Genomic DNA, 27,157 nt, shown 5'->3' with positions numbered 1-27,157 from the left:
TGCTTCCGAGGCTATTTAAGACCCGCTTCCGCCCCTGGGCTTGCCCGGCTCTTTCTGTCGATACCGGTGAACGCTGAAGGGCCCGACGCTTTCGGCGATGAGCCTCCCAGGTACTGGGGTGGGTTGCCATGACGACGGCGAAGGGTGCGGCCCACAGGGGAGAGGTTCCGTGGGGTTGCCATGGAGACGGGCAGTGGCGGGGGACACCTCTGAGGGGGGCGAACGAGGCCCCAGAATCCATCTCGGGGACATGTACCTCTCCCCCTCCGTTCAGTGGTGGCGGCGGTTAGCGGAGGAGTCTCTGAGCATGGGCAGAGCGCCTTCCTCAAGTCAGGCTAGGAAGGCTCAAGCCATTCTCTTTCGGTTATTCATTAATAGATAACTTAAATATTGTTTATTATTTAGTTAGTAAAGTATTTATCTTATTATAGATATAAGATACGATTATAAATATGCACATATAATGAAATCAATATAGATATAATCAATATAAAATAATTATAGGTATCTGTTACTTGGCTTTTTTTGGATCCCACCCTTTCTCTGGGGAGCTCAGGGTGGAATTCTTCTCCCTGTAGCATTTTATCTTCACAACCACCATGTCAGGTAGGTCAGGCTGAGGGAGAGGTCCAGCCAAGGAAGCTTTGCGGCCGAATGGAGATTTGAACCTGGGTCTAATCTGATGTGCTACTTCTCCTTTCTGAGATTTTAGTGGGGGGAGTTCATATATGCTTCAACGGTCCTTATTTTACGGCCGGTAGTAACTCATGCCTGTTTTTTTCTTTATTCAAACTGTAAAAACAGAAAGTGTCTTGTGACACTTTAAAATGCACTTTTTAAAAAAAGATTCAATTTCATGAGCTCTGTCAGAGGCATGAAGTGAGTTCTCAGTCATCAGATATATACATACACATGGTAGAGGAAATGCTGAACTGTCCATTTAAAAGATTGTGTTGTGCATAAGTCTCTGTGTGAAAGTGTGCAAGGTCAGGATTGTTGACGAAAGAGGCTGCCTACTTAGATTAATAGTGCAATCTTAACCAGAGTTACTCAAGTCTAAGCCCATTTGGCTTAGACTTGAGTAACTCTGGTTAAGATTGCACTGTAAGTCCTTTAACGTCTCAAGTGTCTACAAAAGGTGTCATCGTTGTTTAAGCCTTGATAAATATAATCAAACCTAATGACAAACTCTAAATCAGCCCTTTCTGCCTTGAGTCTTCTGAAGTGGATTGCTAACATTGTTGGTTTGGATTGCTTCCTGAATTCCTCTCAAACTTAAATCGCTCATTAAGGGCTTGCCATCTTATTTCATCTGTAGTCCACGTGTAAGTTCTGGGCCGGCGCTAGCACGTAAATGCTTAAGATCACAATGCCATGCAAAGCCTGCCATTGCACTCCCACATACTGGAAGATGCTCAAGTTTTTCCTAATACATCTTTAGCTAGAAGAGCCGTGTAGTGCCTGCTCTGAGTTGGGCGAAGGGAGATGTTCCATGAGCAGGCTTATTTCCTTGCCCACCCCCCTGCATATTTGTCCTCTTGTTTTGGATCTCAGTCCCTGCACCCGCCAAAGTGATGAGGAAAATAGCAATATCTGCTTCTTTTCCCTGCTTGAAGAGGGCAAGCAAGCAGGCAGAAACTGCAAAGGGGAAAAGTAACTGGGGATCCGGGAGTGAAGTGCAACCTTTGGCAGGTGGCTGATCTCTGCCACTGCTGCCTCTTGGACTCTCAATCAATGGAGAATGGGATTATTGCAGTGTAAATGAAAACAACTGAGCCATGAAGCACCTTTAGCAAGGTGTGTGTGGGGGGGAGTGGCTTTTGGGCAGCGACCCTTCACATGAAGAGTTATGTCACTATTTTCATCAGTAAATCCTGGGAGATCTGATGTATGATGTTTGTATCCTCCTTACTTTCTTTTATGCATATCTTTTATGCATATCATCCCTACACCACCTTTGTGAGGTAGGCTCAATCTCTCTCCTCCCACCCCAGCACCATCATGGGCGGCTGGCCCAACTCTCTGTTCTCTGCTCCAGACCCGCTTTCTGTTGGATTGATGGTTGGCAAACCATCCTGAGTGTGTTAGCTGAAGAAAAGCAGGCAAGAAATATGCTGAAATTACACAAAAAAGATCAGGGTCAGTGCCCTAATAAACATTGTTGGACATGTTTATTTAAATATCTGACTCTAAATAAATTCACGTAGCTTTAATGGATTGATCTTAGTTGTGCATCTGGGTAGGGCATTTTTTGATGACAGGTGTTTGGAATGGAGCAGGGTGCAGATTATATCATCAGAAGGGCGCAGGAGAGGATTTGGTAAACAGGAATTACAAAAGGTGGGAGAATTTACATAGCATTGGAATATATTTTGCAGAAATTGTTCTGCGGTACTGTTAAGGACAAGGCCTCCCCCTCCACTGTTTTTTTCCCACAGCATGGAAACCCAGTGCATCCATCTATCCAATCTGTGGGAGGAGGGAAGAAAGGTTAGGGCCAGTGTGGTGTATTGGTTAGAGTATTAGACTAGGATTTTGGAGTGGTGGTGGATAGTGTCCTCAAGTCATAGCTGATTTATGGCAACCCCTGGTGGGTTTTTCATGGCAAGAGACTAACAGAGGTGGTTTGCCATTGCCTGCCTCTGCAACCCTGGTCTTCGTTGAAGGACTCCCATCCAACTACTGACCAAAGCCAAAGCTGCTTGGCTTCTGAGATCAGGCACACCTGGGCTATCTAGGTCAGGGCAGGATCTTGGAGACCCAATTTCAAATCTCCATGGAACTCATTGGGTGATCCCGGGCCAGTCGTGGTCTCTTACCCTAACCAGGCTTTGTGGATCAAATAAAAGGAAGAACTGTGAGTGTCATGCTGAGCCTAAAAAAATGTGCTAGGGAGATAATTTAAGCAGGAAAAAACTGTAGGAGGTTAGGGGATAGTTGCGATGCATAGCCGTAGAATTTGATTGTATTTACCCCTGTCCTTAACAGCAGAACAATTTGATGTAAAATATATTCCAGTGCTATGTAAATTCTCCCACCATTTGTAATTCCTGTGATTACCAAATCTTCTCTTACTCCTTTCTGATGGTGTAATCTGCACCTTGCCCCATTTCAAAAGCCCATCAGGAGGTATACCTGGTATCAGTCTTCACATAAATATTCAGTATGTCTTTTAGCCTATGCAGAGGACTCTGAGCAGCTGCAGGCATCTAAGATCAGGCATCCTGGCTTTCTGGTGGGTTTTGAACATCCGTTGTGGCTCTGTTGTTTCATATGCACCTAACAAATGGAGTCACATTTACACTCCAGCATGGAATTTGGGAGTGTGCCTTTAACCATTGTGCCATCTTTGCAGGGTTAAGCTTGAAAAAAGCTGCTGCTTTTACCCAAGCTCTGAGAGCTGAACCTCGGTACTTGCTGGCCCAAAATGTTGCAACCTGTGCAGACCCACTGGAAGTGTGCCTAGAGCGGGGTGTGGTGCAAGACACGCTCCAGGTGTTCCAGCATTCAGTACCTGCTGAAGGCAAGCCGGTCACCAATCAGAAGAACTCAGGTAATGGAAAGTTTCCCCAGAGAGGCAGGCTGGTTTCTCAGTGGCCTTGAAATGAATTTCTTTTTAGCTGTGGCAATACAAAGGGGCTGCCTGGATTAGGGTTAGTCATGGCTCTCACAAGGTATAACATGTTCCCAGTGGCCATAACCAGGGAGCCTTCCTTGCCTGAACAGTTACCTGATTCAGGAACTATGCACAGGCAGTTTTTAAAAATGTCCAGATGGAGCCAAGCTACCAGGAAAATCTTTCACCCATTTAACAAGTCCATTTCAGTTTGAGATGCAGAGAAGTTAGCCGTGTTAGTCTGTGGTAGCAAAATCAAAGAGTCCAGTAGCACCTTTAAGACTAACCAATTTTATTTTAGCATAAGCTTTCGAGAATCAATTCTCTTCGTCAGAAGAGAACTTGATTCTCGAAAGCTTATGCTAAAATAAAATTGGTTAGTCTTAAAGGTGCTACTGGACTCTTTGATTTCAGTTTGAGAATCCCATAGAAATCCTTGTGGTGTGAAACCTGAACTCATATCTTTTTCAGGTTTTCAGTGGGGTAGCCACATGAGTCTATTGCAGGAAAAACACCATTGAGTCTTGTGGGTGTCTTGAAAATTACCACTTGCGGCCTTTATTGATGGGCCAACTTTGATGGGCTAGAAGCCATCAGACGCACAGTATGGGCTCTAGTGAATGGTAGCTAGCTTCAGTAAATGCTAATAGCCATTAAGGTGCCACACTACCCAGGAGAGTTTTGCCTAGGGATTGTGAGATTGCTGTTTTGTGGTTCTCACTAAGGTTTTTGGCACAGATGTGTGTCTAGGGTGACACACACAGCCAGAATTTCTAGTAAAAACTGGAAGCCGCTGTTGGCTTTGATTCTCTGAGTGCCAAGCGGCTTTGTCTTGGCATCTCTGTGGTGACCACTCCTGGAAACTTTGTGCTGTAAGTTAGAGTGAAAGCCAACCCAGTTTTAGACTAGAGTGTCATTATGTACTGTGATGACGATGAATAGTCTCTCTGATCTTTTTTGTTGGCCATCGTTTGTGTGCATTCCTGTATTCTGCCCATATATGAGTAGGGCTTGGTTCACACAAAATGGCAAATCCTGGAGTGTGTGCGCGTGTGTTTAAAAAAAAGTTTCTGCCCTACTGTGAGGGAAATGTTCCCACTGATATTAGCAGCTACAGACAAAATCCAGTGTCATGTCTTTTGTTTTCTCTTTCAAAAGTAGTAATATGTAAGGTCTGAGCCAGTATATAATAATACTCAGTGATTTCAGTTATCCGGAAGTCAGTAGCTTAAGCAGATCAATAAACTCTTGTGCAGTTGCTATTGATGGTTAGCAGTTGCCTGCCTCTATGGATTAAGCTAGAGATGCCTTTGCCATTGGGTTCCCTTCTCCCCTTTTTGGGATGTCAGTGTACCATGGATAAGCATATGTGAGCACATGGGCTAGTAAAAATATTCGTCTATGTCTTTTTTGTGGGTTTGTTAGCAGAGCTGGAACAGTTTAACCAAAAGACAGAGGAAAGCTCTGCTGGGGCGAGAAATGCTTTGTGTAGGACAATGTACTCACTTTCTTTCCTCTTGCTCTGTGCATGGTGCAAATGCCCTTGTGTTTCAACGGCTGGTGACACCCGCCTTCTGCGTTCTGCTCCGTAGGGCGTTGCTGGATCTTCTCTTGTCTGAATGTGATGCGTCTCCCGTTCATGAAAAAGTTCAACATTGAGGAGTTTGAGTTCAGCCAGTCATACCTCTTCTTCTGGGACAAGGTCTGCAGGGTGGAAGCCCTTTCGTTTTACTGCTTGAGACTTTTGTGTAGGTAAATCCAGCAGGCTTCCCTCTCTATGCGTGGGTGCAATTTAGGCTTCTGCCTTTGAGCCTCCGCGAGTCTTCCAAACCGTCTCCCTTTTTACTAAGGTAAGAGCCACTGTGATATAAGATCCAGAGGAGTTCGCCCTGTTAGTCTGTAGTAGCAAAATAGAAAAGAGTCCAGTAGCACCTTTAAGACTAGCCAACTTTACTGTAGCATAAGCTTTCGAGAATCACAGTTCTCTTCTTCAGATGCATGGAGGGTAAGAAGAAACTGGTCAGATATATAGGTGGAGAGGGGAGGGGGGAGTAGATGCAATCAGTAGCTTCTGATAATGGGATCAGTTACTTTTGATAATGAGATAACCATTCATAGTCTCTATTCAATCCAAGCCTGACTGAGTCAAATTTACATGTGAATTCCAGTTCAGCAGTTTCTCCTTGGATTCTGTTTTTCAAAGGTTTCTGTTGAACTACAGTGACCTTTAAGTCCTTGTCCTGGTAGATTGAAGTGTTCTCCCACTGGTTTCTGGATTTTGCCATTTTTAATGTCAGATTTGTGTCCATTTATTCTTTTGTGCAGAGGTTGGTTAGTTTGTCCAATGTACAGAGCAGATGGACATTGTTGGCACATGAGGGCATATATCACGTTGGAGGATGAGCAGCTGTAAGAGCCAGAGACAGTGTAGTTGATGCCATTGGGTCCTGTAATTGTGTTCCCTGGGTAGATATAAGGGCAGAGCTGGCATCTGGGTCTGTTGCAGGGCCTGGTACCTGTGCTGGTGACTCTGCTAGCCGATTCATGATTGTAAGTGAGAAGTCGTTTCAGGTTGGGGGGCTGTCTGTAGGCAAGGAAAGGTCTTCCACCCAGGGCTTCTGAGAGAGAGGTATCATTTTCCAGGATGGGTTGTAGCTCAGTGATGATACGTTGGATGGGTTTGAGCTGGGAGCTATAGGTGACAACCAGCGGTGTTCTGTTGTTAGTTCCTTTAGGTTTGTCCTGGAGCAGGCTGTTTCTGGGTACTAGTCTGGCCCTGTCTATTTGTTTCCTCACTTCATTTGGTGGGTACTGTAGCCCCAAAAATGCTTGTTGTAAATCTCTTAAATGGGAATCCCAATCAAGAGCATTGGAGCAGATACGATTGTAACGTAAGGCTTGGCAGTAGACAATAGATGGAGTGGTATGTTTAGGGTGGTAGCTGGAGGCATGTAGATATGAGTATCGGTTGGTGGGTTTCCGGTATAAGGTGGTATTTATCCGTCCATTATGTAGTTGTACAGTGGTGTCCAGGAAGTGTACCTGTTGTGTAGAGTGGTCAAGGCCAAGTTACCCAGGGTGGGGGGGTCTGTCTCCAGCGGTGAGCCAGTTGCATTCCCAGACCATCCTAAATAGTACGGGCACTGTTCTGAGATGCCTGTGCTTATAGCGGGAGACAAGGAAGAGAAGCTTTGCTGTCCGGCTTAGGGCAGGCAGTGCAACTTCTCTCCTTGCTAACAAATGCCCCTATCATGAAACAGGGAAGGGGTGCTGCCACCTACAGAGGGGCACACCCGGCTTCAGGGAACGTTTGAGTACAGCAAAATCACTGGTCAGTTGATGATGTTTGACCGAGTGGGTTTCTAATTCCATTCTCCTCTGCTTCCTTTCCAGATCGAACGTTGCTACTACTTCTTGCATGCATATGTGGAAACAGCTCAGAAAAAGGAGCCGGTGGAAGGCCGGCTGGTGCAGTTCCTGCTCTCCAACCCTTCCAATGACGGGGGGCAGTGGGACATGCTTGTGAACCTTATTGGTAAGAGGAGATGGCTCTAAGAAGCTTGAGCAGGGGCTCCAGCAGCTTAAGGGAGACCTAAGCAGGTGTGGGACTTCTTGGCAAAAATGGGGAAGAACTGGGCAGAGGGAAGGTTATTGCAGCTTGCCAGTAGTGTGCAAAGGCTGAGTAGAAACAAGTTACTCTTTTACAGAATATGAATGCTTGTGGGCCATTCAGTGAAATTAATTGGCAGTAATTTGTGGGATTTGGAATACTTTGTCTCCAAATGTTGACTTTTTAAAAAGAGCTCAGACTGCCCCTAGCTCTGAATGCATCATGTAAAAAAGGCATTTCATTTGTGCAGTCCCTGCACTAAGCACTTTTTGGGACAAGGTGCTCTGTGCTTCCCCCCCCCCCCGCCTCTACAAGGCAGAATTCTGCAAGAAAGAGAACTTCGATGTATTGTCGAAGGCTTTCACGGCCGGAGAACGATGGTTGTTGTGGGTTTTCCGGGCTGTATTGCCGTGGTCTTGGCATTGTAGTTCCTGACGTTTTGCCAGCAGCTGTGGCTGGCATCTTCAGAGGTGTAGCACCAAAAGACAGAGATCTCTCAGTGTCCTCTGTCTGAAGATGCCAGCCACAGCTGCTGGCAAAACGTCAGGAACTACAATGCCAAGACCACGGCAATACAGCCCGGAAAACCCACAACAACCAAAGAGAACTTCATTCTGCCATTTTTGTTTTTTAAGAATTGCAGCAGGTATGCAATGCTGCATAAGGCTCCTGGGACTCATTGCCACCAGAAATTGTGGTAATAGACACTAACGTAAGTGGTTTCAAACCAAAGGAATGGGTTAAATGAATGGCAGGTGGGTCTGTTGGTGGCTTTGAGCCAGGGTCACGGAGAGCTCAATGTGGATCTTGTCTCGGGATGTCAGTCCCTGTGTGCTTGAGCATGCCTGTTGGGAACAATGATTGATCAGCTGCTCGACTGCCCTCTTGTGTGCAACTTGCCTCCCTTCCTAATTTTTTTTTGTTATGGGATGCTGCAGGGATCCTGGCTTTGGTAACTGCCCAGCCAACCCCCAGGGATTGCACAAGCTGAACTGCTTGCATAAACAGTTTCATGCTACATATTTTGATGAGTAAAACCTTGTTTTGAAAGGATTTCACGTTTCTGAAAATTTTTTAGCACTCTCCATAATTTCATATTTTTCCCCATTGGAAAAACTGAAGAAACCCCTTGGATAAAATCTTTATTTTCCTTGGGGTTTCACATTTCTGTTCCTAACATCTTTAGCTGAAGATGCCAGGGACCAAACGTGAGATCTTTTGTTTGCTGTTGAGAGTTGTCTCTCGTGCTGTAGTGAGGTAGAACAGAAACAAGGAACACTTTTAATAGCTGCCTAGGATCCGTTTCATTATGCCAAGGATTATGCAACGTATGTCCCCTTGTGCAGCAGCTCTGCACATGTGCAGAAGGCAGAGTCCTCCTTCTTTTGGACGGTGACTAAAATTTTCTTCTTAGAAAAATATGGTGTTGTTCCCAAGAAGCTTTTCCCTGAATCACATACCACAGAGGCCTCCAGGAGGATGAATGACATTCTCAACCATAAGGTAATTGGGCGGCATAGCGGGAAGGGGGTGAATCGTTTCTCTAAAATATTCAGTGAAGAGATAGACCGGGTAATTACTCACTAGTAGGTGTGACTGCATCCCCAGGAATATCTTTCTGATCAGCAGGTTGGCTGAAGACTTCACTTAAGGCCGTTTCCACATGGACTATTTACTCCAGGTTCAGTGCTGTGGGGAAATGGTTTTTTCCCCCTGCTTCCCCACAGCATTGTGGTACATACGTGTACCTCCCAGGGTTTCTCTAGCCTTTCTCTTTCTTCCCCAAACTTGGGGTTTTTTTTGCAAAGGTTTGGAAAAGATCCCAGCAAAGCCTAGATGGCTACCGTTTATAACAACAACATTTGATTTATATACCACCCTTCAGGATGACTTAACATCTACTCAGAGTGGTTTACAAAGTATGTTATTGTTATCCCCACAACAACAATCACCCTGTGAGGTGGGTGGGGCTGAGAGAGCTCCTAGAAGCTGTGACTGACCCAAGTTCACCTAGCTGGCTACAAGTGGAGGAGTGGGGAATCAAACCCGGTTCTCCAGATTAGAATCCCATGCTCTTAACTACTACACCAAACTCTGGGAAAGTTCAGATTTTCCCAGTTTTGCCTACATGGCAGCCATTTTCTTTTTTGGGAGGGCAGGGTTAGTCTGCAATTGAATATCATTATAATGTAACAGTCTGTTTGTGCCTTTCTCCTTATATCTCCGCAATGAAAGAGTCTAGAGACTTTTTTTTAAAAAAATGAACGTTGGGATTCAGATTGTTATAACATTATATCTCTATAATGATAGTCAGTTACTGATTTCTTTAAAAACTGAAAAAGCCTTGATAGCATGGGAATTAGCTGCTGCTGAGGGACTGGGGCATGAAAACTATGAAGAAATCTGCCGTATGGAAGCCCCATTGCAGCCACAGCAGCAACAAGAAAACTACACAAGGCTGTCCCTTGTGTAAGTTAAGCACTTCTCACAAAGTGCTTAACTTATCTAGCCTGCACACACGTTTACTAATCTGCTTGCCCACAAATACCATTTTATGAAACTGGCTGCCCAAACAGGGAATCTACAGAAGCTTCCTTGCATGATTGCAGTCATACCTGCACAAGACTTACTCATAGGTGACTCTTTTTTAGTTACTGATTAAACACTAATGGCTCTTCAGTACATCTGCCATCCTGTCCTTTCCCCCCCCCCCCCACAAAAAAAAAGCCTTGATGCATGATTGTGGATTATCTGGTGTCCTGAGAAGGCGACTTTGTTTCCTTTGAGTCATTCAGTATCTGGCAACTTGGTACCGCTTGCCAATGGCGCTATGCAAATGGAAATACGTAGTCTGTGCCATGCTCTTTCTGGTTCACTGGTATACCATGCAGCCTTTCACTTTCATGATAATGTGCAAAAGGCATTTAGTTGGTTCCGGACCTGCTTTTTCCAAATGGCCTTCCTTTGTTTTCTGTACAGATGCGAGAATATTGCATCCGACTAAGAAACATGGTAGAGACCAGCTGCAACAAAGATGAGCTCCTGTTTGCAATGGACACCATGATAGAGGAGGTGAGCTGCCTTTGGGAGGGAGAGCGGGCGAGATGGGGCTTACTTGTAAAGTGCGGCATTTACTTAGGGTGTTTTGAAGCCACCTTTCTAACTAAAAAGTCCTCAAGGTATCTTAGAGCAAACAATACAATATTTTTTCTGTATAATAGCAAAATCTAGTTGCTAGCCATCTGAAAAACTGAAGCGCTCAAAATGCCTACAAAAGAAGGTTTCATCAACAATGATTTTTTTTTACTTAATTTGTTATCTACCTTTCTCATTGAAACCCTCGATGGTTTACAAAATTATAAATCCCTGTAATAAAAAGCAATAAAAGCATACAATAAATAATACAATAAAACGAGACTACACAGTCTGAGAACAAACATAAAAATGATACAAAATTAAGAGTATAATACATTCAAACAACAATACAATAAAGGGTGGGAGGAACTGTCTAAAAAAATTCACAGATAATTACAACTACAACCCTGTTCCCTTTATAAACATGCCCTCCTTATAAAAATGTTCCAAGGCACGCCAGGTCAACTTTTCTCCACGTATCATCTTCATTTTATAAAAAGCAGTTGGCCTCTTTGGATACCTGCCTATGTACAGAAAGGGGGGGGGGGCGGAAGAACCCCCAGACTATGAATCTGGACTTCTGGCAGGGGAGTGACTCTGTCCAGAAGAGGTAAACATGTATATTCCCAGGTCAGTCTTGTTACCCATCCCAGCACCTCCATCCTGCAGGATTAAATTTCCATTTGTTTTCCCTTTGCAGTCGGTTTAGCACTTCATCCCACTCCCTGGATTTAGCTGGAAAAGGGCCGGGTACTCGTTGTCTCCAGGCAATCTCTCCCAACCACTTCACATAGATAATGGGAGAATAAATTAGAACATTGAGGCACCCCAACAAGCTTACGGCCCCAGAGGATTAGTCCCCCAGCCTCACAAGAAAGTAGCAAAACCAACACATCGCTATACCACATCCCATGCCTTTTCTCACTAGGCACAGCAGCAGGATACTGTCATGCTGAAGGCTGCAGAGAGGATCGAGCAAGACTAGCAGCAACACACTTCCCCTATCAGTTGTACAGCAGGATGGCCACAGCAGTTTCCATGCCATGGTTGGGTCTGGAACCAGCTTTTCAAACATCTGGAGATTATCAGTCTGATCCCAGAACCTCTGGAGTTGCTTGGCTACAGCCATCTCCAGAACCACCCCTCTTCATGGGAGATTAGATTCCAGTCTGCAGTTATTTCAGTCCTATCTAATCAATACGGCCTCCTTTCATGCCTGGGGGACTTTTTTTTGAGCCTGATCTTAACAGATCTCAGAAGCTAAGCAGGGTCAGCCTTGGTTAGTAATTGGATGGGAGACCTCCAACAAAGACGAGGGCTGCAGAGGCAGGTAGTGGCAAACCACCTCTGTTAGTCTCTTGCCGTGAAAACCAGGGTCGCCATAAGTCAACTGTGATTTGAGGGTAGGATTTCATTTTCAAGGACTGGTTAATAGCGGGAACTGTCCCCTAAGTCATTCCGCTTTGACAAACCAAGATGGCCACAGGTCTTAAGTGCACATGGCTGGCCTTCCATCTCCAAATACCTTGTTTGTTTCCACCAGGCAAATCCGCTGAAAGATATCCACGTGGAAAATGACAATTGGAAACCTCGGGAATGTTCAGCTCAGCTGTTGTCAATAAGTTGCCTGAGCAGATGTGGGCAATTTTATCCACAAAGTGCTCAGTGATAACTGAAAGCAAAGTTCAGATCCTTCCCACAATAATTAACTGATAGTGAGTTTCAAACATATGAAAGAGTCCAGTAGCACCTTTAAGACTAACCAACTTTATTGTACCATAAGCTTTTGAGAGCCACAGCTCTCTTCGTCAGATGCATCATCAGCTTTCGAGAACCACAGCTCTCTTCTGGTGATGCATCTGACGAAGAGAGCTGTGGCTCTCGAAAGCTTATGGTACAATAAAGTTGGTTAGTCTTAAAAGTGCTACTGGACTCTGCTATTTTGCTACTGCAGACTAACACGGCTAACTCCTCTGGATTGATGAGTTTCAACGGCAACTAGATGCCTTCTTGGCTTATTGGTAGGTGTCTTTCTCCCTGCTGGTTCAGGCTTCTGGTGGTGACCCTCCAGCACCATTAGTGGTACCTCCATTCTCTCTGGCAACAGTAGCCCTGTCCTTTCAGTCATAGTCAGAGTTCTTCCAACTCTCTCTCTTGCTCTTTTTTTGCAGCGGCATGTGAACCATGGCGGGTTGCTTGCCCGACAGATGTTCACATATTCTTTTCTTGCTCCTACAGTCCTCTGAACTCCTGCATTGTCGACAGGTTTGCTGAGCACAGAAGAATAAATTCCGCTTGTGCTCTTCAGGACATGCAGATGTGAAGATAAATGTCTTGATTTCTCTTTGTCGAGGTCTGTTACAAACATATTTAAAGTGCAGCTCTCCAGCTATTGGAAAATGAATGCCTCAAGGCTGCATTTTGTGTCCATAGCCATTTTTTTTTGTGGTGGGATCATGCTCCTAGAGCCGCTGCTAAGTCCCGGGAAATGTCATGGGCTGCTGTTTTTTTCTTTTCTTTACGTGGAAAGACAATGTTGCTCCCTGCCTGAGTGTCGGTGCAGGCTTTCTGCACTAGAGGGCAGCAAAGAACAGTGCAGACTGCATTGTCCTCCGCTGCAATCCAAGGGGTCTGCCTTAGGATTTCCAGGCAAGCTCCCCTGTTCGCTTCCGTGTTGGGGAGGGCTCTTTGCATGGGCCGAGGATATGAAGATGGAGAGTGAAAAAGGAGGAGGGTGGCTTGCACAAAGCCACGGGAACTCCCTTGCAGAAGTAGCCGTCAAGGTCACTGATCGTCCCGGGCCTTCATTCTCCCCATTGGAGGGACTGCCCTCACCAGGGAGTTCAGATTTTCCTATTGCAATGAAACCTTTGGGGGACACTGATTACCCCTCAGTGCGACATGGGGTAGATTACAGGCCTAGGGCATTCCATGCTTGAATGGGTCAAGGTGGAGTCTTCCTTTAGCTCTGTTTTTGAGCCAAGTGGCAGATACGATCTTAACAGAACCAGACTTTGGCTGTCAGCACAGAGCTGCAAAGCAGGAGAGCTCACGTTTGCTTCTTAAAGGCAACTTTGGCAGAGGAAGTTTTGAGAGAGGAAAGATATGGTAGGGAGTGCCCCAGCCAGGGCGCCTTCCCTTTCCGTTCTGTTCCTGGCAGTGTCTTCTCTGGGGTCCTCCAGGGATATATGATCACATGTGGCTTGTTAGCAGTGTGCTACACATCCCCTGATCTCCCCAACTGACTATTGCCAGGGCCTGGGGTGTCACTGGATTCCAGGCTCTATGCTATAGGGGTCTGAATTCTAGTCTCTCTCTTGGTTCTGCAGGTGGATTCTTGTTATGGGTCCCCATAGTAGGAACGAAGGCCCAAATCTTTGTTCCAAAAAGTGAAAAGGCAAATGTTAGTTTTTGCATTGCAGCAAATACTCTTAAAATATCCCCCCTTGTGTAATTAAACACACTACTACAAACAGTCTTTGGACCTTTACTATTCTCTGAAATCGGGACTGCAACTGGACGCTACCCGAAGGCAAGTTATTTAGGGAGAAGTGAAGTTGCATTCACCTTGGGGATGATTGTAACATGAAATAGTGAAAACACTTATTTAAAAAAAAGAAAATCAGCCAGAGAAAATATCTTGCTTTTTCATTCATTGCCCTGGAGTGTTTCAGGTGTCCAAAGTATATCATGTACAACTTTTTAATAGTCCACTTTTTGGCCCATTAGAGTGGGGCTCAGGGCAAACTGGCAATTCTGTTTATAGCTGCATTTTGCAGATGGGAGACTGAGATAAGTGGGCTCTATAGCCCTCTGGTGAGTGAACTGGAGATATATTTTTTTAATAATTTATTTAAAACATCAATAGAAACAAAATGGCTATCTTACAGAGCATATTGCCATACTTTCTTATACAAATCTTAATCGTTAAGTTAACGAAATGTAATTGATATAATGATGATTGTGGAAGCAATATGGAGAATCTTCATTCTTCAAAAAAATTTCCAATACCAGGTACCACTTATTCAGGAAATTTGACTCTGATGTACTCTGAGAGTATGTCAGAGTGAACCGAAGATATGAGGGCAGGTTCACACATCTAGGAGAAAGAGGTTACAGAACCCTGAAGTGGAGGAATGGATTACACCACTTCAGATTACAGGGAACATCACATTTTGGTATGCCTTCCTATGTTGAAAAGAAAATACTCTGCATCGGTATAGAACCGGCCCACAAAGCAACACTCAAAGCTAGAATTCACCACCTGCAGTCTGAACTGGTGCTGTCCATTCCACCACCTCAAGTTCTGTCACCTACTTTGGTCAACCTGGCACAACTGGAGCTTGCATCCAAATACCCTTATCCACAACACAGCCTCTGCTTCCTCAAATTCCCTGCTTATCACCAATCACAAAATATTTGCTTGGTTAAACAAAAGACTCATATCAGTGTGCATTGGAGAGGGGCACATATAAATCAAATTGTACTTTGGGATGGAAAGATTCTGGGTATGCCGGACGAGTATATTCGTTTTGCATTAAAGGTGCTGTTTGGACAGGGGAGATGACCTGGTAAGGTTGTGGTCCTCTCTTACTAAATTTCCGTCATTACTACATTAAGGCTATTCCTTTTGAGGCCTCCAGAATTCTTTCCTATCTTTATTGTCTCTGGGAAGGAAGTATCTCAAAACGTTATTACAAAGGGGACTAGTAGAAGTTCTTAATCTTGGAGATGGCTGTGAAGATTGGTGGATATAACAAGAATCCCCTATGAAGAATTTTTTTTCCTTTGGTTGATATTGAGGACCTTTGCCATTTAATGCTTTTGCTAGATCTCTTAGACAGGTGTTTTGGGGGTTATTTCTGGATTGCTTTAATTAATGGCATAGGGTTTGCATGAATGCCAATGCTAAAGAGATCATCCTTATAACTACACTTTGGAACAAACTTGCAAGCCCTAGTTATGGTGTTCATGCTTCTCTTGCCTTATGGTCTTGCTCTCCCCTGCCAGGTGTTCCGAATAGTTTCCATCTGCCTGGGGAGTCCACCTGAGACGTTCTGCTGGGAGTTCTATGATAAGGAGAAGACCTATCACAAGATCGGGCCACTCACGCCATTACAATTCTACCAGGAACATGTGAAGCCTGTCTTCGATATGGAGAGCAAAGTTGAGTAACGCAGTAAATTGCTGACTGAGGCAGCTTAGAACAATGCATGCATTGATGCATTTCACTGATGCATTTAGAAGGAATTGGCAGGTCCCACTTTAACCTTCTTTTCTGTAGGTGAAGCCTGCCCAATGGTTTCAACCTGTTATTATTATTTATTTAATGTATATCCTGCCCTCCCCGCAAGCGGGCTCAGGGCGGGTTGCAATGATAGATAAAATATACAGGAGTGAATGATAAAATCACAGATCTCAGAACACAACATTTCAGCAATTCACCTGCTCACCATACATGAAGGAAGGTGGAGGTGTGGATTGGTATCCTATGGCTGCTCATGCTTGAGGGGTAGATGGTCATATAGCCCCCCCTCCCCGCAAATAGGAGACTGGCAGGGAGACTCATTTGATGGATTTAGTGTTAGCCTCAACCATATGCCTGGCAGAACATCTCTGACTTGCAGGCCCGCCAAAAGGGTGCAAGGTCTTGGTGGGCACGAAAGTCCTCTGACAGAGAGTTCCACCAGGTTGAGGCAAGGACTGAAAATGCCCTGGCCCTGATCGAGGCCAGTCGAGCCTCCCTGGGGCCAAAGACCACCAGTAGGTGTTAACCTGCTGATCTCAGCATCCTCTGGGGTGCATACAGGGAGAGGTGGTCCCTCAGGTATGCTGGTCCCAGTCCATTTCGGGCTTTATAGGTTAAAACCAAAACCTTGAACCTGATCCAGAACTCCACGGGGAGCCAGTGTAGCTGCTGCAAAATTGGAGTTACGTGTGTCCTGTATGGCGCACCCATCAGGACACACAAAGCAGAAATCTGGACATGCTGCAATTTCCAGCTCAGACTCAAGGGAAGCCCTGCACGGAGCGAGTTAGAGTAGTCCAATCTGGAGGTGTCCATTGCATGGATCACTGTTGTTAGGTCATGGGTTGAAAGATAGGGGGCCAGCCACCTGGCCTGCTGGAGGTGGGAAAAAGCAGACCGGGCAACTGCTGCAACCTGGGTCTCCATTGATAAAGAGGAGTCCAGCATCACGCCAAGACTCCTGACCGATGAAATGGGCACAAGTGGTGCTCCATCAAAGGCCGGGAGCTGGATCCCCCCCTCCAACGCCCCACGGCCTAAGTGCAGGACCTCCGTCTTCATGGGATTCAACTTCAGTCTACTCTGCTTCTCCCATCCAGACACGGCCTCCAGAGCTCCAATGAGGGCTTCAGAGGTAGTCAGGCTGGCCAGCCATCAGCAGATACAACTGGGTGTCATCCGCATACTGTTGACAGCCCAGTCCAAAACTCTGTATCAGCTGGGCGAGGGGGCACATATACAGATTGAACAACAAAGGGGAGAGTATCGCCCCCTGGGGGATGCCACACACCAATGGTTGGCCTTATGGAGCCATGACAACTTCTTTTGCTTTCCGTTTCCCTTCTTGTTGGGTACATGTGGTTCCCCCTCCCCATCTGATGCATTACAACTTAAACCCTTGCTTCCTTCTAAATGGCACACAGCAGGCTTGTCTAGCTGACACTCCCTGAATCCACATGGGGCTCAGCTGTGAATATCAGAGGTGTATCTGGCAAGCAATGCACGGCCCAAGGTCCATTAATTTGACCAAGTGTGTTCCGAGGGCGGAACTTAGTATTAGGCATAATATGAGAGTGCTGCCAAAAATGGCATTTCCATAACATGTAAAATCACTCATTGTGTGTTGCAACGTAATTGTGTTGATCGTTTCTCCCATCTCACTCCATGTCATTGGGTGCTGCTGAGAAAGAATCATACAACATGATGACATTGCTTCATGAGAGCCTTCAAGGTCCTAGGTGGGGAGGATGGGCGATGGGAAGGCCATTCTGAGCAGCAGCCCTATGTTGAATGTCCTGTACGAATCTGCCCTGAGCACCTTCTTGAAAAATTTACTGGAAAATGCTCACGTCTGGAGGGTGGAGTCTGAATTATTTCTCTCTCTCCATCCCAATGCATAATGAACTTACAGAGTGCATTGCTACAAGATCATGGGATGGGTATTAACCTTAAATGGTTCTATGAAAAGGTCGGACCAGTTTGTAGATTTTTCCAGCTTGCCTGCTGAATTAGCCGTATTAGATAAACCAAACCTCCATGTTCAGAGGAATACCAGTGGGTGGGGAGCAAACAAAGAAGTGGCTGTCCCAATCTGTACCTTGTGTTCCTTCTAGTAAGCCATCGCTGGCGATGTTGTGCCAGACCGGAGGGATGTTTGGTCTCACCTAGAAAGGAATTCTTGCGGTTGCACCATTCTGGCTGGATGCATTGAGCAGGGAGTCAGTACAGCTAAGAGACACCTTTGTGAACTAACCTCTGACCCAATAATTTGGCTTACTTTTTTTTTTATCTTGGCAGGTTTGCCTGGTCAATGATCCCCGGCCCCAGAACCCATACAACAAACTGTACACAGTGGAGTATCTGAGTAACATGGTTGGAGGAAGAAAGACTCTTTACAACAACCAGCCGATCGAGCTCTTGAAAAAAGTGGTTGCCTCTTCTATTCGGGATGGAGAGGTTTGGTCCATTGCTTTGGTGGGCTGGGGGTATGTGGGGGCTGTCCTTCCTTCTGGATTTCCTAAAGGTCCCTGACAGTCGCCTGCTCCTCTTTTTCTCAGGCAGTCTGGTTCGGCTGTGATGTTGGAAAGCACTTCAACAGCAAACTCGGCATCAACGACATGAACATGTAAGTGTTGGTGAAGCGTTGGGCCGTGAGCCAGGAAGCCATCCTCTGGGATGCGTTCCCGCTAGCCTGGTTTTGCCAAGCTTGGAGCACTTAGATCCACGAGTCCCCTTTTCTGCTCCTGTGTTTATTTCTGCTAAGTATCTTGTTCTTATTTTCTGCCACTCGTCTTCTGTGGTGTAAGATGACTAATGAAGGCTGCATCCCCACCCGTCAGTGTCCTTTCTTGTGTGGATTGTTTGTAGATTTAATCACAAGCTGGTGTTTGGGGTGTCTGTGAAGAACATGAACAAGGATGAGCGGCTGATCTTCGGGGATTCCTTGATGACCCACGCCATGGTCATCACTGCTTTCACCGAGAAGGTGAGCTTCTGGGGCAGATGCCTCCCCTGCCCCACGCATTCCAGTCCTCCCTATTTTATTTATTTTTATTTACTTATGTCATTTATCGTTCACCTTTCTCACTGAGACTCAAGGCGGATTACATAGTGTGCGATTAATCCAATCAGCATCACAGATATTAACATAAACAATGCTATAAGATAAATAAATGCAAGTTTACAAAGGCATAACATTAGCAAAAATCTGATACAGAGTTGAAGAAATGCTGAAACAGAATAACAACAACAGTAACATTTGATTTATCTACCACCCATCAGGACAACTTAACACCCACTCAGAGCAGTTTACAAAGTATGTTGTTGTTATCCTCAGGACAATCACCCTGTGAGGTGGGTGGTGTTGAGAGTGCTGGGAGAGAGCTGTGACTGACCCAAGGTCACCCAGCTGGCTTCAAGCGGAGGAGCGGGGAATCAAAACCGGCTGTCCAGATTAGAGTCCCACGCTCTTAACCACTACACCAAACTGGCTCTCCTAAGCAATAAGCAATCCTAGGACTGACATTAGACAACATAGAACTACCCAGTAGGGTCATGCTTAAAACAACAAGTAGTACATAGGAGCTCAAGGGCCACTTGAGAATACTCCCAAGTGAATGCATCAATTTGTGTTGCATCTTTTCATGATGAGTATTATTATTTGTTAAGATCTGTATCCAACCTTTTGGTCAAGGAGTTGGGATTGGCACATGGGGCGTTCTACCTGCCATTAACTGCCCGCTCAGCTCCACTGATGGTAGGTCAGACAAAGATGGTGATTGGCCTAAGATGAGGAATGCTGTGACCACACTGATTTGAAATGCCTGTTTCTGCCATGGGTCCTTCTCTTCGGAACCAAACAGCACATAAATAACACTATAATGGGCAAAAGAGCAAGACCAGCAAAGAGGCTAGTTGGAATGAAAACATGCCACAAATATGAGAAGAAATAAATGAAAAAGGTCCTGTTCCAGTATCCCTTCCTAAAATCACTCGGTAGGCTTCATTTCTGCCTGAAGTTTAGAACAGCAGGCAGCCAGTGGTGCAACCATTTGAGGCGCTTCGCCCTCAGAAATTCCAATTATTAAAACTTCTTTCTGAGGAAGACTGTGAGATTAAGAACTGCAGTGCCTTGGAGGCATTTCATAAACCCCGAGGGATTCGTAACCCCCCCCCCCAAAGACAGATTTTAATTTTCGTTTTTTTAATACCTGTTGTGCAAACAGATTTTTGTCTACAATTGCAATGTAACTTGCTTTTCCCCAAAGGTACTTTTTAATCCTTGAAGCCTTCAGTAAGCTGACTGTTATTTGACCCACTTTAAGGACTTGCACGTGCTTCCAGGCAGACTTTCCTAACCTCACCCGATTTGGGCCTGAGGGCAGCTTTGGCTAGAGGTGCCGGAATTCAGGGCCCAGGAATTGCTGGCAGGCCCTTGGTTGTGGTGGGGTGTGGCCTTCATTTCCTCAAAAGTTTGCTTTGTGAATTTTTGAGCTTAGAGCACGTACCAACTCTCTCAATGCACCTCTCCCAAAGCAGTCAAGAAATTGATTTTATGAATTACTTCACAGTTGGGGCCACCTGGCGGTTGGCCCTTACACCAAATTCAGACAATTTTTTGCCTGTCTCTCTTCATTGCCTGGAAGAAATAGGCAGATGATGCACGTTAGTTGGTTGTTGTGGGTTTTCCGGGCTGTATTGCCGTGGTCTTGGCATTGTAGTTCCTGACGTTTCGCCAGCAGCTGTGGCTGGCATCTTCAGAGGTGTAGCACCAAAAGACAGAGATCTCTCAGTGTCACAGTGTGGAAAAGATGTAGGTCATTTGTATCTACTCAGGAGGGGTGGGGTTGAGCTGAGTCATCCTGTAAGAGTTTCCCAGGGTGTGGAATGCTAATGGCGGGAGGCTTCACTGTATCCTGAGGAGGTTCTTTTGCATATGGATTGGTACTTGATGTGCTAATCTTCTCTGCAGGGCTATTGTCGGGTGTAGAGTGTTTTGTTAGCCTGGTGTTTTTCAGAACTGGCAACCATGCTCTGTTCATTCTTAAGGTTTCTTCTTTCCTGTTGAAGTTTTGCTTATGCTTGTGAATTTCAATGGCTTCCCTGTGCAGTCTGACAAAGTAGTTGGCAGTGTTGTCCAGTATTTTGGTGTCCTGGAATAAGATACTGTGCCCTGTTTGAGTTAGGCTATGTTCAGCCACTGCTGATTTTTCAGGTTGTCCAAGTCTGCAGTGTCTTTCATGTTCTTTTATTCTTGTCTGGATGCTACGCTTTGTGGTCCCGATGTAAACTTGTCCACAGCTGCAGGGTATACGGTATACTCCTGCAGAGGTGAGGGGGTCTCTACTATTGATGCATCTATTGCATCTATTGATGCACGTTAGCATCAGTAAAATCCAGACTGAAGGGCAAGTTGGTAAGTGTCGACTCTCATGCCCTGGTGCGAGCCTGGTGGGTTTGGGGACTGTAGAGACTTAACCACTGGTACTCCAGAAGAGGGCAGGCCACTTGTTCTCCGCATCCAGGCCGCAGCCTCCGCTCCTGCACAGCCATAAACAAATGGAAGTTTCCCTTTTAGGTAGCTGCCTGTAGCTTTCAGAGGAATTTCCTTACGATTCCTTCGTGTTTCTTTCCAGGAGGATCAAGAAGGTTGCTTTGAGAAGTGGCGCGTGGAGAATTCGTGGGGAGAAGACCGTGGGAATAAAGGTAACATTTCTTCCCTAATTAGTCTGGATTTGGGGCTGCTGGGCGCATTGGAAGAACACCTGCTTTGCCGCACAAGGTCAGCGTCAGCATCATCACCTAAAGGGGATGCCTTTCTCTGCTGGGGACCCTGGAGAGCTGCTGTGGTCAGAGGAGGCAACACTGAACTAGGTAGACCATGGAACTGACTCAGGCAGCCTCATACGTTCAAGTTAAGAACCTGTCCTAGTGTGTGCACACCTGCACACACGCACCTGTGGAAATTAGCAGAGAGTTGTGATGTGCCTCGGCTGCAGAATGCACCAGGCTCGTGTCCTGGCATCTTTTAGGCACCTGCTGAAATCTGTTGCATGATTTTGCCCATGTTTCTACTTATATAAAGATTGTGGCTGTGCTTCTTTTTATGATCTTCTACATCATTGGCTGTACTTCAGGATTTGTATTCTGTGTTAGTTTTCTGTTCCTGTTTTTGTTAACCACCATGAGAGCTTTTGTGGCTGAACCAGGGCCGGCTCCAGCATCGCCGGCACCTGAGGCAGCTTAAGGGCTGCCTCTGTGTGCGCGTGCGCCATGCGCACCGGACTGCGTGTGACATCATCACGCAAGGGCTGGGTGCATGCACGGGGGACCTTCCAGCCCTCTTGTTCAGTTGCTCTGCGGGCCAGGCGCAGCTGGCTGCCCTGGCCGCCGGCTGCACCTGGCCTGCAGAGCAACTGAACGGGAGGCTGCCCGCTCAGCTGCCCCACGCTGCCGCCGCCAGCACGCACTCCTGGTTGGTGGCGGTGGCAGCAGCTCTGGTGTGCACCCCTGACCCCCAGGTCGGCGCCCCTCCGGCGCCTTAGTGCCCTGAGGTGGCTGCTGGGCCGGCCTCAGTGGGCAGGCCAGCACTGGGCAGAACAGCAGATAAAGAAATTTTCCAAATATATATTTAGGGTTGGGATATGACATGGTGTAGCGCCCACATATTTATTTGGTTTACAAATATTTATTTCCCATCTTTCAAGATGGGCAACACTCGAGGCAGCTAACATAATATGAATGAAACCCAATATAAATCAAATGGGGGAAAATTAGCCCTAAAAACCACCTTGTAGGCATCTGCCTCTCTGGGGAGGTCTGGTAGCCTCCTCTCTCTAGGTGCTGCTCCAAAGGCAACATTTATGCCTCAGATGCCTGCCTGCTATTCTCTGTATCTGGCCTCTTGCCCAAAGGAATCGCGGCCTGCTTGCTGTCTCCCCTCCACTTACAATGAGATCAATTGGTTCAAGTCCTTCAGGCGATGATGTCCTGTGAGGAGCTCCGCATGAAAGATAGCACTGATTTCTAAAGAAACAGGTCTTGTACATTAGAGCTGGACCCTCCCCTCTTTAGATGTTTTACTGGCTGCGGTGACCAAAAGGCACTCAGCACATGCTTAGAGGTGCATTCTTTCTTCATCACGCTGCAGGTACCTGGATTGAGGCTCGGGCTTCATTTCCAGTTCAGTCCTTCAGAATGGTACCTTCAGAATCCTGTTTTCAGAAGTTTAAGACTCTGTGTGTGTGTGTGTGTGTGTGTGTGTGTGCATGTGTCTGTGTGTGTGTCTGTGTGTGTGTGTGCGCATGTGATAACAGACTTTTGAGGTGCTTTTCCTACCTAGACGGCTTCTCTCCCCCTCCCCAGCTGCTTGGTCCTGCCTGCCACTTGCACGTGTCTCTAATTTTCCACACTTAGAAAATGTGCACAATTCTGAATGCAAAATGTGGAGCAGTTTGATGTACAGCATATACTGACTAGCCTGCCTCTTGGTGGGGGTAAAACTCCTAACTCCACATCAAAGGGCTGAGGATAGAAGGGGACCCATCTGTCCCTCTTTGCCTGCACAGCCTCTTCTGCCCCAGCACTCTTTCCCAAACTGGTGAAGGCATCCCTTCTTGGCTTCTGCTGCCTGGGCACTCAGTGGCCAGGCCTGGAAGGCACACAGAATGGAGCTTCTCCTGCCCTCCCCTACCCACTTTAATTCCTGCAGGGTCATAAGGCAAAGCTTAGAGAATTCCTGGATGGAGTTTATTGCTGAGAAGGAACACGTCCATCTACCCCACTTGGGCTCCGTTCCTTTAAGCCCCCGGTTTAATCTAATTTTGTGTGGGGAAAGTTCATTAGCCTTTCTTAAAATATTCTTGGTGGGGAATATTGCTTTTGGTACCTTCTGAGGGGGTGGGGAGAAACATAGGCTTTGCCACAGAGGGCCAAAAAGCTGCTTGTTTTTGAGTCAGAGTTGGCATAGGGCCTCCCCTGCCCCACCACATGTGTTTAGTGGGAAACAGTGACAGACAAACCCTCATGCCTTGGTGACAGTGCCTATTGTATGCCCCAGGTCACCTTGCAGAGGGAAGTCCCTCTTTGGCCCCTGGAATGGGAGGAGGTTAATCTGGCAATGAATATCATTGAATGGCCCCTTTAGAGCCCTCTGCCCGATTTGGAATATGGGGAGATCATTATGATGCCTTGCAAGTCTTGTATGTTCAGGAAGTGCTCTGGATTCTGGGGGAAAGCAGTACGTGAACTGGAGCTGGTGATGTTACTAATGCACATGACTTGCATTTTGCAAGCACAGACATGATCCTGGCCAGCATGGCCACTCCACCTACCTGTTGTGTGAGGGCTGATAGGCAAAGGTTTCCGTTGCTGCTGGTGCTACAAATCGTCCCCCCACCACCACCTTTGGTAGCAACCTGTTTGTGGACTGCTTCTACAGCACACACCTGGCAATGCATAGCTTTTGCTATGAGCAATAAAGATCAGGGTGCTTTGGATTGCATGTATTGCATTTCTTTATGGTGGGGCAGTGCTCTGAGGAAAGAGAGCTGGCCAGCATCCCTGACTCCCTTTTGCTTGGAGAAACAAATCGGCACGGTATCTCTCATTGAGGTCTGAGCCTCCATTTGCATGGCTGGGGCTTTCTCAGGACTGCAAAAAAGATAAGTGTGTTGTGCAGGGCTGCATGAATGAGCTGCGTGTGCTGGTGCCACCCTTCCCAGATCACTGCTTGGCTATTTTTAGCTCTTCGTTTATCCTTCTGTTTTATGAGCCTACTAAAATCCAGAGTTGCTCCAGCGGTTGAAAATGTGTGCGCCCATAAGCCCTGCTGCTAGTTGCAAAAGACAAGTGCACAGGACTCTTCTGGCTTTTAAGAGATTAAAAAAAATAACAAGGCAAAAGCTGGCCAGGTGACAGGCATTCCTCAATGTTGACCTTGTCAAGCTGGCCTGTTGGCGGCCCAGGGCCCCCCTGAGCCTCTTAGCATCTTGTTCTTTTCCAGAGACCAGGCCTGCTTTTCATGAATGGGATCTGAAGGTGTGTCCGCCTCAATGGATGGGAAGTCGTGGGCTGCGCAGTGCCCAGCCTAGCCAGTTGCCCAGAGCCCCTCGCAACCTCCTTTCTGGCCCTGAGTGCTGCTCACTTAGGGGAGTGGGACTTGTAACGTGCCTTATGGTCACAGCTGAGTTTGCTCTCATCCCCATAGCTGGAGGGGAGGAGTGGCGCTGAAGTTGGTTGCAGGGACCCCCGTCCTGTCGATTGTGTTCAGCCGTGGTGGGACTGTGGCTCAGTGGCAGGGCAGTGCTCTGACGAAAGAGAGCTGATGATAGAAATGCCTAATCTGTCCTGGGACTAACAAAATTTGTGGTAGGGTATGAGCTTTCATGAGCCACAGCTCACGTTTGGTATCTGAAGAAGTGAGCTGTGGCTCACAAAAGCGCACACCCTGCCATAAATTATAGGTGCCACTGGACTCTTGCTCTTTTCTGCTGCTACAGACAGACTAACATGGCTACCCGTCTTGATCTAATATGTCCTGTAGCACCTCTGCGGCTCTCCACGGCCCCTGGCTGCACCACCTGACCCCCGGTCAAACGGCTTGGTCCGTGCCCTGCTTCGCCGGCGCCATGTCCTTGACACAAGTTGTGTGTGGGTTGCTTATGCAATCCCAACCTTTTGATCTGTTTTGGGTCGGGCTGCCTTTTTGCCGAGCGTGGCACTGCGTGCGCTCACGCTGGGAAAGAGCAGGGCTCTGGCAGTCATCTTGTTTCAGGAAGAGGTGAAGAATGAGGATGTTAGATTTGGCAGGGAGTGCCTGAGGCCTGGCTAGGCACGGAGGAATGAAAATAACAAGCCCAACGTCAGTCCTCAAATGCCTGAAACAGCAAGGCAACGTTGGACCTGGGGACTTGGTTGGACTGTGATGAGTTACGGAGGAAATGCATCATGTGACGTCCAGCGTTTCCTGGCGGATCCCCATCCTGCCGCCATCGCTGCAGGTCTGCTGGGTAGCATAAGGAACCAGTTGGAAGGGGAGGTCGGATCCCGGCGCGGGGCAGGCATTTCTGACCTCCCTTCCAGGCGGCCTGCATGAGCCTCTCCACATGTGTGGAGCCTCCCCTTTTTTCTCTTCTAGCAGGGGTCAGGAAATTCTAGAGCCTTGTCAGTTATCAAGCTCTTTATTTTTGGAAGCTTGTGGTTTTATTTCCAAAAGCAAACACAGTCAATGACGAATTATTTTGTCTAGGCTTTGTAGGCACTGTCTTTGTTTGTTTTGTTTTCAAGTCAGGGAAAATGAAGACATTTTTCTCGGAGGAATTTGATCTGGGAATTTTGTAGTCTAAGCAAATCTGCTCCAGTGCTTGCAAGGTGTCTTTTCTGCCCTACCTTGTGCCCCAGCACAGCTGAAGTCAAATTGGCTGGCTAGGCACCTCCCTTTGAATTTTAGGTTTATCAGCAGCTTTGGCCACGAGGGCTAAATAGGCGTTGGGTGTTCAGAGGCAGCTTGCAGGTGGGGCAGGTGAGCGAACCTTCTGGTCCAGCAAGGTTGTTCATGCCATTGTCACGTGGCACAAGCAGAGGGCAGAGATGCTGGAAGGAGAATCTTGTTCAGCCCGCCCGCCTTGTTGCTGGTCATCCCTTGCAGGTTATCTCATCATGACTGACGACTGGTTCTCAGAGTACGTGTACGAGGTGGTGGCAGACAAGAAGCATGTGCCCGAAGACGTCCTGGCAGTGATGCAGCAGGAGCCAACGGTCCTGCCTGCGTGGGACCCGATGGGCGCTCTAGCCAAGTGAACTGTTCGGGGGCCTTGCTGCCTCCTCCTTCTGTTCAACCTTGAAGCAAGCATGGTGGGGTCCGTGAGGCCGGGAGCCGTGGCAAAGCAGTCACGTGGCCATGCTCACCGCTGGAGGTGCAGCATTCGCTGGTGGTTCACTGCATCTCTTTGCAGGAAACTGCACAAATCAACGGATGGGGCTACTCTTCACTCTTGCCATTGCCGTGTGCTTTCCATTGTAGTATGATTGTTCCTTCCTTTCTTCTTAAAGTCCTTTTAAATTCTTTTATTAATGCACTCAATGTGTTTCAAAATCCTTCCAAAGCGATTCTTCAAGCAAACTTGATGTGGAAAAGAGGGGTGCGGGCTGGCAGCATCGTGGGGCCAAAGAGCATCTGCTTGGGAAAAATGGCGGGTGACATTCAGCGGCTCAGCTGTCTCTTTGGGGAGTGAGGGAGAGTCATGGGGGGGGGGCGCTGTCCATTTCTTATCCATGAGCTTCCATCTGTCTGTCCTGACTCTGATACAGTCTGAATTATCTGGGGGGGGGGGATGTTGCCTTGGAAACAGTACAAAGTTTGAGCCTACAAGGTTGTTATTTCATCCAGGCTCAACAACCACTTAAGACTTTTTCATGGGCAGAAGTGAAGGACCCAAGATGCCCAAGCAAAAAAATAATATTTTTTTTTATCACTGCATTTTATTTGAATGCTGTTTGATGATTAGATGGTGCTATGAAGCGTTTTAAATAAATACACATTGCTGAA

General features: G+C 46.8%; 1 protein-coding gene across 1 annotated transcript; it reads left to right on the top strand.

The window, feature by feature from the left end:
• BLMH (bleomycin hydrolase) lies at positions 1–27,157 on the top strand. The gene is made up of 12 exons (XM_055001921.1): positions 1–110; positions 3,356–3,553; positions 5,209–5,318; positions 7,010–7,151; positions 8,641–8,729; positions 10,206–10,298; positions 15,372–15,527; positions 17,908–18,066; positions 18,168–18,235; positions 18,478–18,595; positions 21,246–21,315; positions 26,258–27,157. The coding sequence occupies exons 1-12, from the start codon at positions 98–100 to the stop codon at positions 26,407–26,409; spliced, it is 1,368 nt and encodes a 455-aa protein (XP_054857896.1). The 5' UTR covers positions 1–97; the 3' UTR covers positions 26,410–27,157.

The sequence above is a fragment of the Eublepharis macularius genome, chromosome 17 (assembly GCF_028583425.1).
Source record: "Eublepharis macularius isolate TG4126 chromosome 17, MPM_Emac_v1.0, whole genome shotgun sequence".
Taxonomy (NCBI): domain Eukaryota; kingdom Metazoa; phylum Chordata; class Lepidosauria; order Squamata; family Eublepharidae; genus Eublepharis; species Eublepharis macularius.
The sequence above is the reverse complement of the archived record's forward strand: the minus strand, read 5'-3'. Positions and strand labels throughout refer to the sequence as shown.

Bases quoted from the DNA above. Each gene is read 5' to 3' on its own strand.
- BLMH (XM_055001921.1), top strand. The intron at 8,730-10,205 runs GTAATTGGGCGG...TTTTCTGTACAG, and splicing joins ATGACATTCTCAACCATAAG to ATGCGAGAATATTGCATCCG. The intron at 10,299-15,371 runs GTGAGCTGCCTT...CTCCCCTGCCAG, and splicing joins TGGACACCATGATAGAGGAG to GTGTTCCGAATAGTTTCCAT.